Consider the following 12,742-nt stretch of genomic DNA (forward strand, 5'->3'; position numbering starts at 1 on the left):
TAAAACAGGCTTCCTCGGGAGGTGGTGGGCTCTCCTTCCTTGGAGGTTTTTCAACAGAGGCTAGACGGCCATCTGACAGCAATGAGGATCCTGTGAATTTAGGGGGAGGTGTTTGTGAGTTTCCTGCATTGTGCCGGGGGTTGGGATTAGATGACCCTGGAGGTCCCTTCCAACTCTGTGATTTTAGGATTCTAAGCTAACCCGCCTTTGTGCTACTACTTGTTCAGAGTGGCAGTGAGCAAAGGGGACAGATTGGAGGCCCTCAAATGGAGGGGCCATACCGTTGGAAGGTGGATTTGAAAGGATGGGCCTGCCCCTCTGGGCTCCACTGTAGCTACGGATCTGGGCTTTGCCCAGCTTTGGGGGCTGCCGGTTCCTGGTCGTTCCCTTTAGCCCCCTGCCTCTTCTGATGCCCCATCTCTGCCCTCTTTGTGTCTTCCAGAGTCCCTGAACCTTTCCAGCACCTGCCATGAACGAACCCCTCCTCCCGCCAGGCGAGCCCCCTCCCCCCGGCACCTGGCATGAGTTCTGCGAGCGGCACGCGGTCTCCACCGCCCGGGAGTTGGCTTGCAAGTACCTCCTCTTCATCCGCGAGAACCCCCAGCACGAGGTCCTGGCGGCGGAGAACTTTTCCCTCCACTTTGCCGACCTCTTCCAGCAGTACTTCCGCCATGAGGTGAAGGAGACGTCCGCCATGAGCCACTTCCGCGTCCTGCCCTTCAGCAGGCTGCGGGACTATCGGGAGACGGGCTGCAAGCACGCCGACGGCTCCCCGGGGACGGCCAAGGCTGAGGTGGAGTTGGCTGACCAGGCAGACAGGATGACCGAGGCCTGCCCCGCCGGCCTGCCGAAACTTGAGGAACTTTCGGGGACATCGTTGACTGTGAGGAGACACTTTTCCCTTGACCGGCTGAGAAGGAGCTTGAGGAACTTTTTCCGTCGGAGGCCCTCAGAGCCCGGCCCCATCGAAGGAGAGACGCTGGACGCCATTTTGAAGCCGGGCCTGGCCTGGAAGATACTCCCGTGGGCCCTCTCGCGAGATCAGGCCCTCGAAGTGCGGAAAGAAGGTCACTTGAAGTACTGGCTGGTGACTGAGGCCACCGTGGACGGCGGGATGCCCTGGCAGAAGTGCCGGCTGGTTCTGCGGAAAGCGGGCAACGGTGAGGAACTCTTGGAGCTGTTTGATCCCCCCAAGGTAAGTGAGGGAGGCGGCCTCCCGCCCTGCTCAAGAACTTGTCGACTTGTCCGTGTGCATCCCCACTCCACAGTGATTTGTGCACCAGAAAGCGCAGCCAGCGATCGAAAATCTCAGGCCAGTGATAAGACGGTTGTGGTGTCTCTGGTTCTCCATACGTAACTTCCAGCCAGATGTTTCGCGTTGGTTAACTCTGCTGTTCCTGGGCTTATCCAAAGCTGGCCTCGTAGGGCTTTCTAAACTGCTAGAAGGCAAGCTTCTAAGGCCGGTGGGCAGGCCTGGCCCGGACGCCCTAGGCAAAATAGGCAGTCGCCTAGGGCATCAGCCTTTTGGGTGCTATATTGGGTGCCCACCCATGTGACTTGGTGATGTTATCGGGGGGGGGGGTGCTGCCAGACGTTAGCTTTGTCTAGGGTGTCTGACAGTCTAGGGGTGGCCCTGCTTGTGGAAGGCACCAGTGGCGGTTCCAGATTCTGGGGAGCCGCAGGCAGAGAGCTCCCAGGGGCCTCTGTGGGTATGTTTAGCCTGGAGAGGAGGCGGCTGAGAGGTGATACGATCACCGTCTTCAAGTCCTTGAAGGGCTGTCATGTAGAGGATGGTGCGGAATTGTTTTCTGTGACTCCAGAAGGTTGGCCCAGAACCAGTGGGTTGAAATTAAATCAAAAGAGTTTCCGGCTCAACATTAAGAAGAACTTCCTGACGGTTAGAGCGATTCCTCAGTGGAACAGGCTTCCTCAGGAGGTGGTGGGCTCTCCTTCCTTGGAGGTTTTTCAACAGAGGCTAGATGGCCATCTGACAGCAATGAAGATCCTGTGAATTTAGGGGGCGGTGTTTGTGAGTTTCCTGCATTGTGCAGGGAGTTGGACTAGATGCCCCTGGAGGTCCCTTCCAACTCTGTGATTCTATGAACTGCCTGATCGTTAGAGCGATTCCTCAGTGGAACAGGCTTCCTCGGTTGGTGGTGAGCTCGCCTTCCTTGGAGGTTTTTAAACAGAGGCTGAATGGCCATCTGACAGCAATGAGGATCCTGTGAATATAGGGGAAAGTGTTTGTGAGTTTCCTGCATTGTGCAGGGGGTTGGACTAGATGACCCTAGAGGTCCCTTCCAACTCTGTGATTCTATGATTCCTGACCGTTAGAGCGGTTCCTCAGTGGAACAGGATCTTCCTCGGGAGGTGGTGGGCTCTCCTTCCTTGGAGGTTTTTAAACAGAGGCTAGATAGCCATCTGACAGCAATGAAGATCCTGTGAATTTAGGGGGCGGTGTTTGTGAGTGTCCTGCACTGTGCAGGGGGTTGGACTAGATGACCCTAGAGGTCCCTTCCAACTCTATGATTCCTGACTGTTAGAGCAGTTCCTCAGTGGAACAGGATCTTCCTCGGGAGGTGGTGGGCTCTTCGTCCTTGGAGGTTTTTAAACAGAGGCTAGATGGCCATCTGACTGCAATGAAGATCCTGTGAATTTAGGGGGCGGTGTTTGTGAGTTTCCTGCATTGTGCAGGGAGTTGGACTAGATGCCCCTGGAGGTCCCTTCCAACTCTGTGATTCTATGAACTGCCTGACCGTTAGAGGGGTTCCTCAGTAAAACAGGCTTCCTCGGGAGGTGGTGGGCTCGCCTTCCTTGGAGGTTTTTAAACAGAGGCTAGATGGCCATCGGACAGCAATGAGGATCCTGTGAATTTAGGGAGTCGTGTTTGTGAGTTTCCTGCATTGTGCATGGGGTTGGACTAGATGACCCTGGAGGTCCCTTCCAACTCTGTGTTTCTGTGATTCACGCCTGCTCACCCTGCCTGCGTGTCCTTCCCTGATCTGCTCACAAGCCCTCCTGCTGCCCGTGTACATGGCCATCTTCCCCACCCGCAGCCCTTTCCTTAATGGCACCTAGGTGTGTGAACGGCAGAGCACTTAAGAACGTAAGAGAGGCCATGTTGGATCAGGCCAGTGACCCCTCCAGTCCAACACTCTGTGTCACACAGTGGCCAAAAAACCCAGGTGCCATCAGGAGGTCCACCAATGGGGCCAGGACACTAGAAGTCCTCCCACTGTTGCCCCTCCCGAGCACCAAAAATACAGAGCATCACTGCCCGAGACAGAGTTCCAACAATACGCTGTGGCTAATAGCCACTGGTGGACCTCTGCTCCATATGTTTAAGAAGAAGAAGAAGAAGATATTGGATTTATATCCCGCCCTCCACTCCGAAGAGTCTCAGAGCAGCTCACAATCTCCTTTCTCTTCCTCCCCCACAACAGACACCCTGTGAGGTAGATGAAGATATTGGATTTATATCCCGCCCTCCACTCCGAAGAGTCTCAGAGCGGCTCACAATCTCCTTTCCCTTCCTCCCCCACAACAGACACCCTGTGAGGTGGGTGGGGCTGGAGAGGGCTCACACAGCAGCTGCCCTTTCAAGGACAACCTCTGCCAGAGCTATGGCTGACCCAAGGCCATCCCAGCAGGTGCAAGTGGAGGAGTGGGGAATCAAACCCGGTTCTCCCAGATAAGAGTCCGCACACTTCACCACTACACCAAACTGGCTCTCCTTGAGCCAAACTACCGCTCTTGAAGCTGTCTGTACTTGTATCCGCCACCACTTCCAGTGGCAGTGAATTCTGTGGGTTATTCACCTTTGCAGCAAGATTGGTCACTGCAGATGAGTCCCGTTTTTTTAGCCAACAAGTTCTGTCCCTAATGCATAATTTAAGTCGCAGGATTGACTGCTGTAGGGTGTGGTGTCTGCCGTTCGAATGGAGGACTTCTATTTACGTACTTAGCAGATTTGTATGCTGCCTTTCTCCTAGAACGCAGGGCTCAAAGCAGCTTCCCGGCGGAGGAGCAGAAAGATCTTAGAGGAATGCTGAATCACTAAAAATTCAAATGCGTCGCAGTGTGTTTTGCTCACACCCCTCTTACCACAAAAACTCAAAACTGGAGAAAAGCACCTCACCAGCAAGAAGCCACACAGAGAGACCAAAACAAAACAAAACAAAATCCCTTGTGAAACATAAAAAGCTAAGAATGGGGGTTGCGGGGCTCTCGAGGAAAGCATCCTTGCCGCCTTCACCGAACTATAATACGTGTGATTCTTTGGTGGGAAGACATGTCAGTTAAGTTGGATCAAGGCTTGTGGGGAAGGTCAGATCTTTAAGGAAGAACGATCTCCACGAATCACTGGAGAGCAGGTTCCCTAGAGAAGGGGGAAGGAGCTTCCGACAAGTTACTTGGGGGTCTTCTAGAAGTCTCTGTCCCCGCTGCCAAAATTAAAGGGTGTCCCTGACAGTTTGCCTCAATCCTGGGGAGTTCTGATGTATCGCAGGGACTGGCTTGCGCAGGTGCCAGGTAGGGCCAAAGGAAGAACCACTTCCGTTCTTCACACAGGCCCGCACTACAGGAGGGTTGTTTTTGCTTCCTCGTGCAGGGGTATGGTTCGTGCTTACAGGGGGTTCCAATAAAACAGGGGTGGCCAAACTTGCTTAATGTAAGAGCCACATAGATGTCAGCTGTTTCAGAGCCGCAAGACATAAGCATGAGATGTTTGAGAGCTGGAACGAAGGAAGGAAGGAAGGAAGGAAAGGAGGAAGGAAGGAAGGAAGGAAGGAAGGAAGGAAGGAAGGAAGGAAGGAAGGAAGGAAAATAGATGGGGAGGGAGAGGTGGAAAGAAAGCAATGTTAAATCCATTCTCCAAGCTGCCAGCTGGCTTGGCTTGGAGAAGCGATTTAAAGAGACAAATGCCTTCTCCAAGCTGGCTGACAGGGGGTGGGGGTTTCGAGAGCCACACAATATGCGTGAATGAGCTGCACTTAGCTCCCAAACCACAGTTTGGACACCCCTGCACAGCACTAAAGCAAGGCAGCCTTGAGCTTCCAAATGGCCAAAAGGGAAACCAACCTCTCCTGTTGGGTGGGGGAGCAGACCCAGGAGGGGGGGGGACCTTGTGCCTGGTGTATTTGTGAAGTGCTGTCAAGTCTCTTCCGATTCCGAGGACCCTCGCTTTGCTGAGGACTTGCAGGTGGGGGCCCTCACGGCTTCCCTCTCCTATCGGGTCTTCCTCTCTTCCTGCTTCCTTGGGAGTTTTTCTAGCCGTTTTGTCCTTCCCCAAAAGCCTTTGTCTCTTCTCGTCATGCGATCAAAACCCCACAACGGCCTCCGCTGAGTCATTTTTAGTTTCTAGAGAGCATTCAGGCTTGACTTGATCTAGAGCCCTCTGATTTGCGTTCGAGGCAGTCTGCAGTATCCGTAAAAGCTCTCCTCCCGACACCACATTTTGAAGGAATCAAGCTCGCCAGGGGAGAAAAAAGAAAACCGGGAGCCAGTGGTGGCTGCAGGCACCGGAGAGAGTTGCTTTTTGCCCTCCTGGGGCTTCCCAATTCGCTCCAGTAATTTGGCTCGGCTTTGATGGGGGGTGAACTATTCAAAGGCAAATGCTGCGTTCTCTCTTTCTCTGTGTCAGACAGGATGCCCGGGGCCTTTTAGTGTCTGCAGAATTTGGCCCCTGCAAGACACTCCAGAAGAAGCCCCTGTGGCACAGAGTGGTACTGCAGTCCAAACTCTCTGCTCACGAGTCACAACCTGAGTTCGATCCTGGCGGAAGCTGGGTTCAGGTAGCCGGCTCAAGGTTGACTCAGCCTTCCATCCTTCCGGTTGGTAAAATGAGCCCCCAGCTGGCTGGGGGGAAAGGGTAGAAGACTGGGGAAGGCAATGGCAAACCACCCCACAAAAAGTCTGCCATGAAAACGTCGTAAAAGCAATGTCGCCCCAGAGTCAGAAACGACTGGTGCTTGCACAGGGGACTGCCATTATCTTTTTAGACTCTCCAGGCATCCTCTGAAAAGCAGCCAATCTCTGTCTCTCTCTTTTGGTCTGTCTGTCTCTGTCTCTCTCTTCTTACCCTCCCTCCTCATTCTGGGTGATGTCCAGAGAAATTGCCTGGAAGCTGAAAGCTCTGACTTTCCCCTCCTCTGTTAACTAGGACAGCAAAAAGCCCCCACAAAACTCTCTGTGGGTTTTAACCGTGCAGAATGAGGTGTGCCCTTCCTGGCTGCCCGTGGGCATTTCTCCTCCTCAGTGGGACTGCAGGGCACAGGGGGAGGGCACAACGGAGCATAGCCACTGGTGGCGTGAGGGGTCTCTTTCAAGTATCAAAATGCAGGCACGTTCCTGCGCCGTTCCCTATCTTCCAAGACCCCCGGGATGTTAAAACAGAAATCTATTCATGAGACACGCACAGGCTTACAATGAATAGAAGGCAGAGAACAGGGGCTGAATTTAAACTCAGAGCTGGCTGGCTGGCATTCTGGATTGGCCCTCTGTTTCTCTCCTCTTCCCCCCTGCCCCCCCCCCCCCCGCGCCTTCCTCTGAGCTAAATATAGTTTTGTGGAGCTGCATCAGATGTGACCGTCTTCTGGAAGAAGCGACGTTCTTTGAATGCAAAGGTTCTTCTTTGGTACTTGAGGGGTGTTCTGTTGTTGGTTTTTTAAGAAGATGAGGAGCAACCCCCCCCCCAGAAAAAAACACTCCCCCCACCTTTGTCACAAGAGCCTGCACGGTTTGACTCAGCTGTTGCGGTTAGAGAAATGAGCCCAGATTGCTTGGAGAATGGCAGGTGCAAAGCGGGTGCCTGAAACCTGCTGTGTAGGTGAACTGGCAAATTGGTGTTCTGATTCAGCATTTCTTTACAGGCGGTGGGAGGCTTGCATGGGTGCAGAAAGGAACATATGAAGCTGCTTTCTACTGAATCAGACCCTCGGCCCATCAAAGTCAGTCTTGTCAACTCAGACTGGCAACGGCTCTCCAGGGTCTCAAGCTGAGGTTTTTCACGCCTTCTTGCCTGGACCCTTTTTAGTTGGAGATGCCGGGGATTGAACCTGGGACCTTCTGCTTACCAAGCAGATACTCTACCGCTGAGCCACGAACCCTCCCATACATATGAACATATGAAGCTGCCTTCTACTGAATCAGATCCTCCTGGGTCCATCAAAGTCAGTCTTGTCTTCTCAGACTGGCAGCGGCTCTCCAGGGTCTCAAGCTGAGGTTTTTCACGCCTTCTTGCCTGGAGCCTTTTTAGTTGGAGATGCCGGGGATTGAACCTGGGACCTTCTGCTTACATATAAACACATGAAGCTGCCTTCTACTGAATCAGACCCTCTTTGGTCCATCAAAGTCAGTATTGTCTACTCAGACTGGCAGCGGCTCTCCAGGGTCTCAAGCTGAGGTTTTTCATGCCTTCTTCCTTGGACCCTTTTTAGTTGGAGATGCTGGGGATTGAACCTGGGACCTTCTGCTTACCAAGCAGATGCTCTACCGCTGAGCCACCACCCCTCACATGTGCACAGCTTCCTGGAGCACAGGCAGGACTCCCAGAGGACACCCCGGCTTGTTAGGGGAGTGTGAGGCGTGAACATGGGGAGGGTATGAAGGAGCTCACAGACCCTCCCAGAGGGAGGCGCAGTTCCCAGTGTGGAAGGGGAAGGGGAGACGTGTTCTTTTGCAAAAGGGGAAGTCCACAGAGCACGGCTGCGCCTGAGATTTGATGTGTGTTGCACGGAGCAAAATGTGTGTGGGGGGAGACAAAGGAAACAGCTGCCCCCAGGGTCCAGGACAAGGGGTAGAATTCTTCCCCTCAGTTGGCCTCCAGGGAGGGCAGCTGCCTGTTTTCTCCTACAGACCTTACTTGGGGGGAGGATGAGAGAGAGAGAGAAGTGCCTGTGTGTGTGCGTGTGTGTGAAAAGTGCTTCAAACTTATGGCAGACCTGTGAATGAATCACCTCCCAAGGATCCTTCCCCCGACTGCCTTGCTTAGGTCTCGCAGACTGAGGCCCATGATGAGAGCCAGCGTGGTGTAGCGGTTAAGTGCACGGGCTCTTATCTGGGAGAACCGGGTTTGATTCCCCACTCCTCCACTTGCAGCTGCTGGAATGGCCTTGGGTCAGCCACAGCTCTCGCAGAGCTGTCCTTGAAAGGGCAGCTTCTGGGAGAGCTCTCTCAGCCCCACCAGTTTGGTGCAATGGTGAAGTGCGCGGACTCTTATCTGGAAGAACCGGGTTTAATTGCCCACCCCTCCACTTGCACCTGCTGATGCGACCTTGAGTCAGTCACAAGTTCTCACAGAGGTGTTCCTCCCAAGAGCAGTTTCTCTCAGAGCTCTCTCTGCCCCACCTACCTCGCAGGGTGTCTGTTGTGGAGAGGGGGAGGGAAGGGAAAGGAGATTGTAAGCCGCTCTGAGACTCAAGCACAGGTTCTGAGTTGGGGTGTTGAAAGAAGAGCACATCCCACTTGGATCTGAACATACCAGAGCAGCCTTTGTAAGGAGGAGAGAATGTCTGGATCAGGCCAGTGGCCCATCCAGTCCAACACTCTGTGTCATGTAAGAACATAAGAGAAGCCCTGTTGGATCAGGCCAGTGGCCCATCCAGTCCAACACTCTGTGTCATGTAAGAACATAAGAGAAGCCCTGTTGGATCAGGCCAATGGCCCATCCAGTCCAACACTCTGTGTCACATAAGAACATCAGAGAAGCCATGTTGGATCAGGCCAATGGCCCATCCAGTCCAACACTCTGTGTCACGTAAGAACATCAGAGAAGCCATGTTGGACCAGGCGAATGGCCCATCCAGTCTAACACTCTGTGTCATGTAAGAACATAAGAGAAGCCCTGTTGGATCAGGCCAATGGCCCCTCCAGTCCAACACTCTCTGTCACATAAGAACATCAGAGAAGCCATGTTGGATCAGGCCAATGGCCCCTCCAGTCCAACACTCTGTGTCATGTAAGAACATAAGAGAAGCCATGTTGGATCAGGCCAATGGCCCATCCAGTCCAACACTCTGTGTCATGTAAGAACATAAGAGAAGTCCTGTTGGATCAGGCCAATGGCCCATCCAGTCCAACACTCTCTGTCACATAAGAACATCAGAGAAGCCCTGTTGGATCAGGCCAATGGCCCATCCAGTCCAACACTCTCTGTCACATAAAAACATCAGAGAAGCCATGTTGGATCAGGCCAATGGCCCATGCAGTCCAACACTCCATGTCACACAGAGGCCAAAGAAACCAGGTGCCATCAGGAGATCCATCAGTGGGGCCAGGACACTAGAAGCCTTCCCACTGTAGCCTCCCCCCAAGCACCAAGAATACAGAGCATCACTGTCCCAGACAGAGTTCCATCAGTATGCTGTGGCTAAGAGCCACTGATGGACCTCTGCTCCATATATTTCTCCAATCCCCTCTTGAAGCTGTCTATGCTAGTAGCTGCCACCACCTCCTGTGACAGTGAATTCCATGTGTTAATCACCCTTCCTTTTACCCTGACTGCTCAGCAATTTAATTGAGTGTCCACAAGTTCTCATATTGTGAGAAAGGGAGAAAAGTACTTCTTTCTCTACCTTCTGTATCCCATGCATAATCTTGTAAGCCTCTATCATGTCACCCCGCAGTCGACGATTCTCCAAGCTAAAGAGCTCCAAGTGTTTTAACATTTCTTCATAAGGAAAGTGTTCCAACCCTTTAATCATTCTAGTTGCCCTTTTCTGAACTTTTTCCAGTGCTATAATATCTTTTTTGAGGAGCGGTGACCAGAATTGTGCACAGTACTCCAAATGAGGCCACACCATCGATTTATACAGGGGCATTATGATACTGGCTGATTTGTTTTCAATTCCCTTCCTAATAATCCCCAGCAAAGTGTTGGCCTTTTTTATTGCACTCACACACTTTCTTGATATTTTCATTGGGGAACCCTGTCTCGAACCAGCTCTTTGGGTACCCTATTACAGTGGTCCCCAACCTTTTTGGCACAAGGGACTGGTTTTGTGGAAGACAATTTTTCCATGGACTGGTGGGGTGGGGTGCGGTGATGGTTTTGGGATGATGCCATTGTGCACTCTGTGGTGGTTAAGTGTGCAGACTCTTACCTGGGATAACCAGGTCTGATTCCCCACTTCTCTGCTTGCAGCTGCCGGAATGGCCTTGGGTCAGCCATAGCTCTCACAGAGTTGTCCTTGAAAGGGCAGCTTCTGGGAGAGCTCTCTCAGCCCCACCCCCCTCACAGGGTATCTGTTGTGAGGGAGGAAGATAAAGAAGATTGTGTGCCACTCTGAGATTCGGAGGGGAGGGCAGGATATAGATCCAATGTCTTATTATTATTACATTGCAATATATAATTAAATGATTATACAACCTACGGGCCGGTTGCTAACAGGCCACGGACCGGTACTGGTCCACAGCCCGTGGCTTGCATATCCCTGCTCTAGTACATCATTAGACGTGAGCTGTCTCGCAGTGCAGATTGGGTTGAGTTCCGAATGAATTTCGGATTTGCAGATTGCCTTTCTCTTATTCCGTGAACTCATTTCTTGGAGCAACTGCAGTGAACTCGTTCTGGAAATGTCACAGGAGGCGAAAATTTTCCGGAATAAATGCTGTGTCAGGAGCTCAAGTTTCAGGGTAAGAGATCCTGGTTTGAAAACCAGCTGCTCCTGGGCCTGCCTTTTGGGGGACTTTTGGGGCTCGCCCAGAGGCAGGTGAAGCGGAGGGGACTGGAGCCAGGCCAGAATGGCTCATTCCAGCTGGGGGGGGTTCACTCCCCCCTCCAGAGGTGACGGGCGTGGGTTGTCGGCTTCTAGGCCGGAGCAGAGCTTGCCGTCGAGCTGCAAAACACCACCAACGTTTGGGATCTCCAGCGGAAACACCGTTGACCATTTATTTCAGCCAGATGTTGACTTCAGGGTGAGAGTCGGAAAAAGAAAGAGGGAGTTTCTGGCCTGCTTCTTGAGCAAAAGTCTGCGAGGATCGCTCAAAGAAACTGTCGTGTTTCTAGCTTCAGAGGGTAGCCGTGGGGGCCTGCAGTAGAAGAGTTCACTTCAGGAGCAAGATTTTTGGGGTCTGAGCTTTCGAGAGCCAAGGCCCCCTTCATCAGGGGCAAGCAGGGTTCACAGATCTCCCTTCCTGCTTGTATCTGCCAAAGGACACTCTGATTCTCTGAAGCTTCTTGCCCTAAAATCTTTCTGGTCTCTAATATGTGCTACTGGACTCGAATCTAGCGATTCTGTTTCTGTTGGCTATTGAGTTTCTTATGCCTTCCTTCCTGGCGAGAGCCAGCTGTGGTGCAGTGGCTAAGAGCAGCAGACACTGTAATCTGGAGAACCGAGTTTGATTCCTCCTCTCTTCCTCCACATGCAGCCTGCTGGGTGACCTCAGTTTGGTCCCAGTTCTCTCAGAGCTGTTCTCTCAAGAGCAGTTCTCTCAGGGCTCTTTCAGCCCCCCCCCCCCCGGGTGTCTGTTGTGGGAGAGAAGAAGAAGACCGCAGATTTATACCCTGCCCCTCTCTCTGAATCAGAGACTCCGAGCAGCTTACAATCTCCTATATCTTCTCCCCCCCACCACAGACACCCTGTGAGGTGGGTGGAGCTGAGAGATCTCTTACAGCAGCTGCCCTTTCAAGGACTTCTCCTACCAGAGCTATGGCTGACCCAAGGCCATTCCGGCAGCTGCAAGCGGAGGAGTGGGGAATCAAACCCGGTTCTGCCAGATAAGAGTCTGCACACTTAACCACTACACCAAACTGGCTCTCTAGAAGAAGAAGAATTGGAGCTTTATACCCCGCCCTTCTCTCTGAATCAGAGTCTCAGAGCAGTTTACAATCTCCTATATCTTCCTCCCCCACAACAGACACCCTCTGAGGTGGGTGGAGCTGAGAGAGCTCTTACAGCAGCTGCCCTTTCAAGGACTTCTTCTACCAGAGTTATGGCTGACCCAAGGCCGTTCCAGCAGGTGCAAGTGGAGGAGTGGGGAATCAAACCTGGTTCTACCAGATAAGAGAGCCATGACTGACCCAAGGCCATGCCAGCAGCTGCAAGTGGAGGAGTGGGGAATCAAACCTGGTTCTCCCAGATAAGAGTCTGCGCACTTGACCACGACACCAAACTGGCTCTCAGGAAGAGAGGAAGGGAAGGAAGAGAGGAAGGGAAAGAGACTGTAATCCTTTCTGAGTCTCAAGTGAGTGAACGGTAGAGTAGGAAGCCCTCTAGAAAGACACCTCAGCTGGTGCCAAGGGCTCTCCTCCCTAGGCTTAACAACTGAGCTCCAGTTGCCTAGAGATTATAATAAAAGTGCTTGGGTGTTTTTTTAATTCCCATGGTAAGAAGTCGAACAAAGAGCATCAGCTCAAATAGTTTTGTCCACCACCCTAAAGCATTTACAATCTAGAAAGTTTGCTTGATTGGAGATTGGCAGGAGGGGGTGAGAAGAGAGCAGTGACGGAGGTGTGAAAACTGGCGCTGTTTTGCCTCCTGGTTGCCTGCGGTGAGTCAGACCTGTCTCCAGGCGATCCGACAGAGAATCTCTTTTAACAGATGCATCTTGCTTTCCTGAGTGCTGAAGGGTGTGCCCAGAGTGCTTTTGTTGGCTGCTAGCGAGCACGGTTGCGCTCTGCTCAGGTGGGTGACTTTGGCTGCGCTGGACTTGGCGATGGATAATGGCAGTGGGGTGGGGGGGATAGGAATGGGAATTGTCTCTTATTTCCAATATCTTGTTTTGTCTCTCTGGCAGCGAAGTC

At 52.5% G+C, this 12,742-nt stretch overlaps 1 protein-coding gene across 1 annotated transcript in view; it reads left to right on the forward strand.

Moving 5' to 3' along the window:
• The first annotated feature begins 445 nt into the window (after positions 1-445).
• SH2B3 (SH2B adaptor protein 3) overlaps positions 446-12,742 on the forward strand; it is a 107,063-nt gene continuing 94,766 nt past the window's right edge. The window contains exon 1 of the mRNA XM_060249359.1: positions 446-1,195. Within this exon, the coding sequence (XP_060105342.1) occupies positions 470-1,195 (726 nt within the window). The 5' untranslated portion in view covers positions 446-469. The remainder of the gene's footprint in view (positions 1,196-12,742) is intronic.

The sequence above is a fragment of the Heteronotia binoei genome, chromosome 11 (assembly GCF_032191835.1).
Source record: "Heteronotia binoei isolate CCM8104 ecotype False Entrance Well chromosome 11, APGP_CSIRO_Hbin_v1, whole genome shotgun sequence".
NCBI classification, from domain to species: domain Eukaryota; kingdom Metazoa; phylum Chordata; class Lepidosauria; order Squamata; family Gekkonidae; genus Heteronotia; species Heteronotia binoei.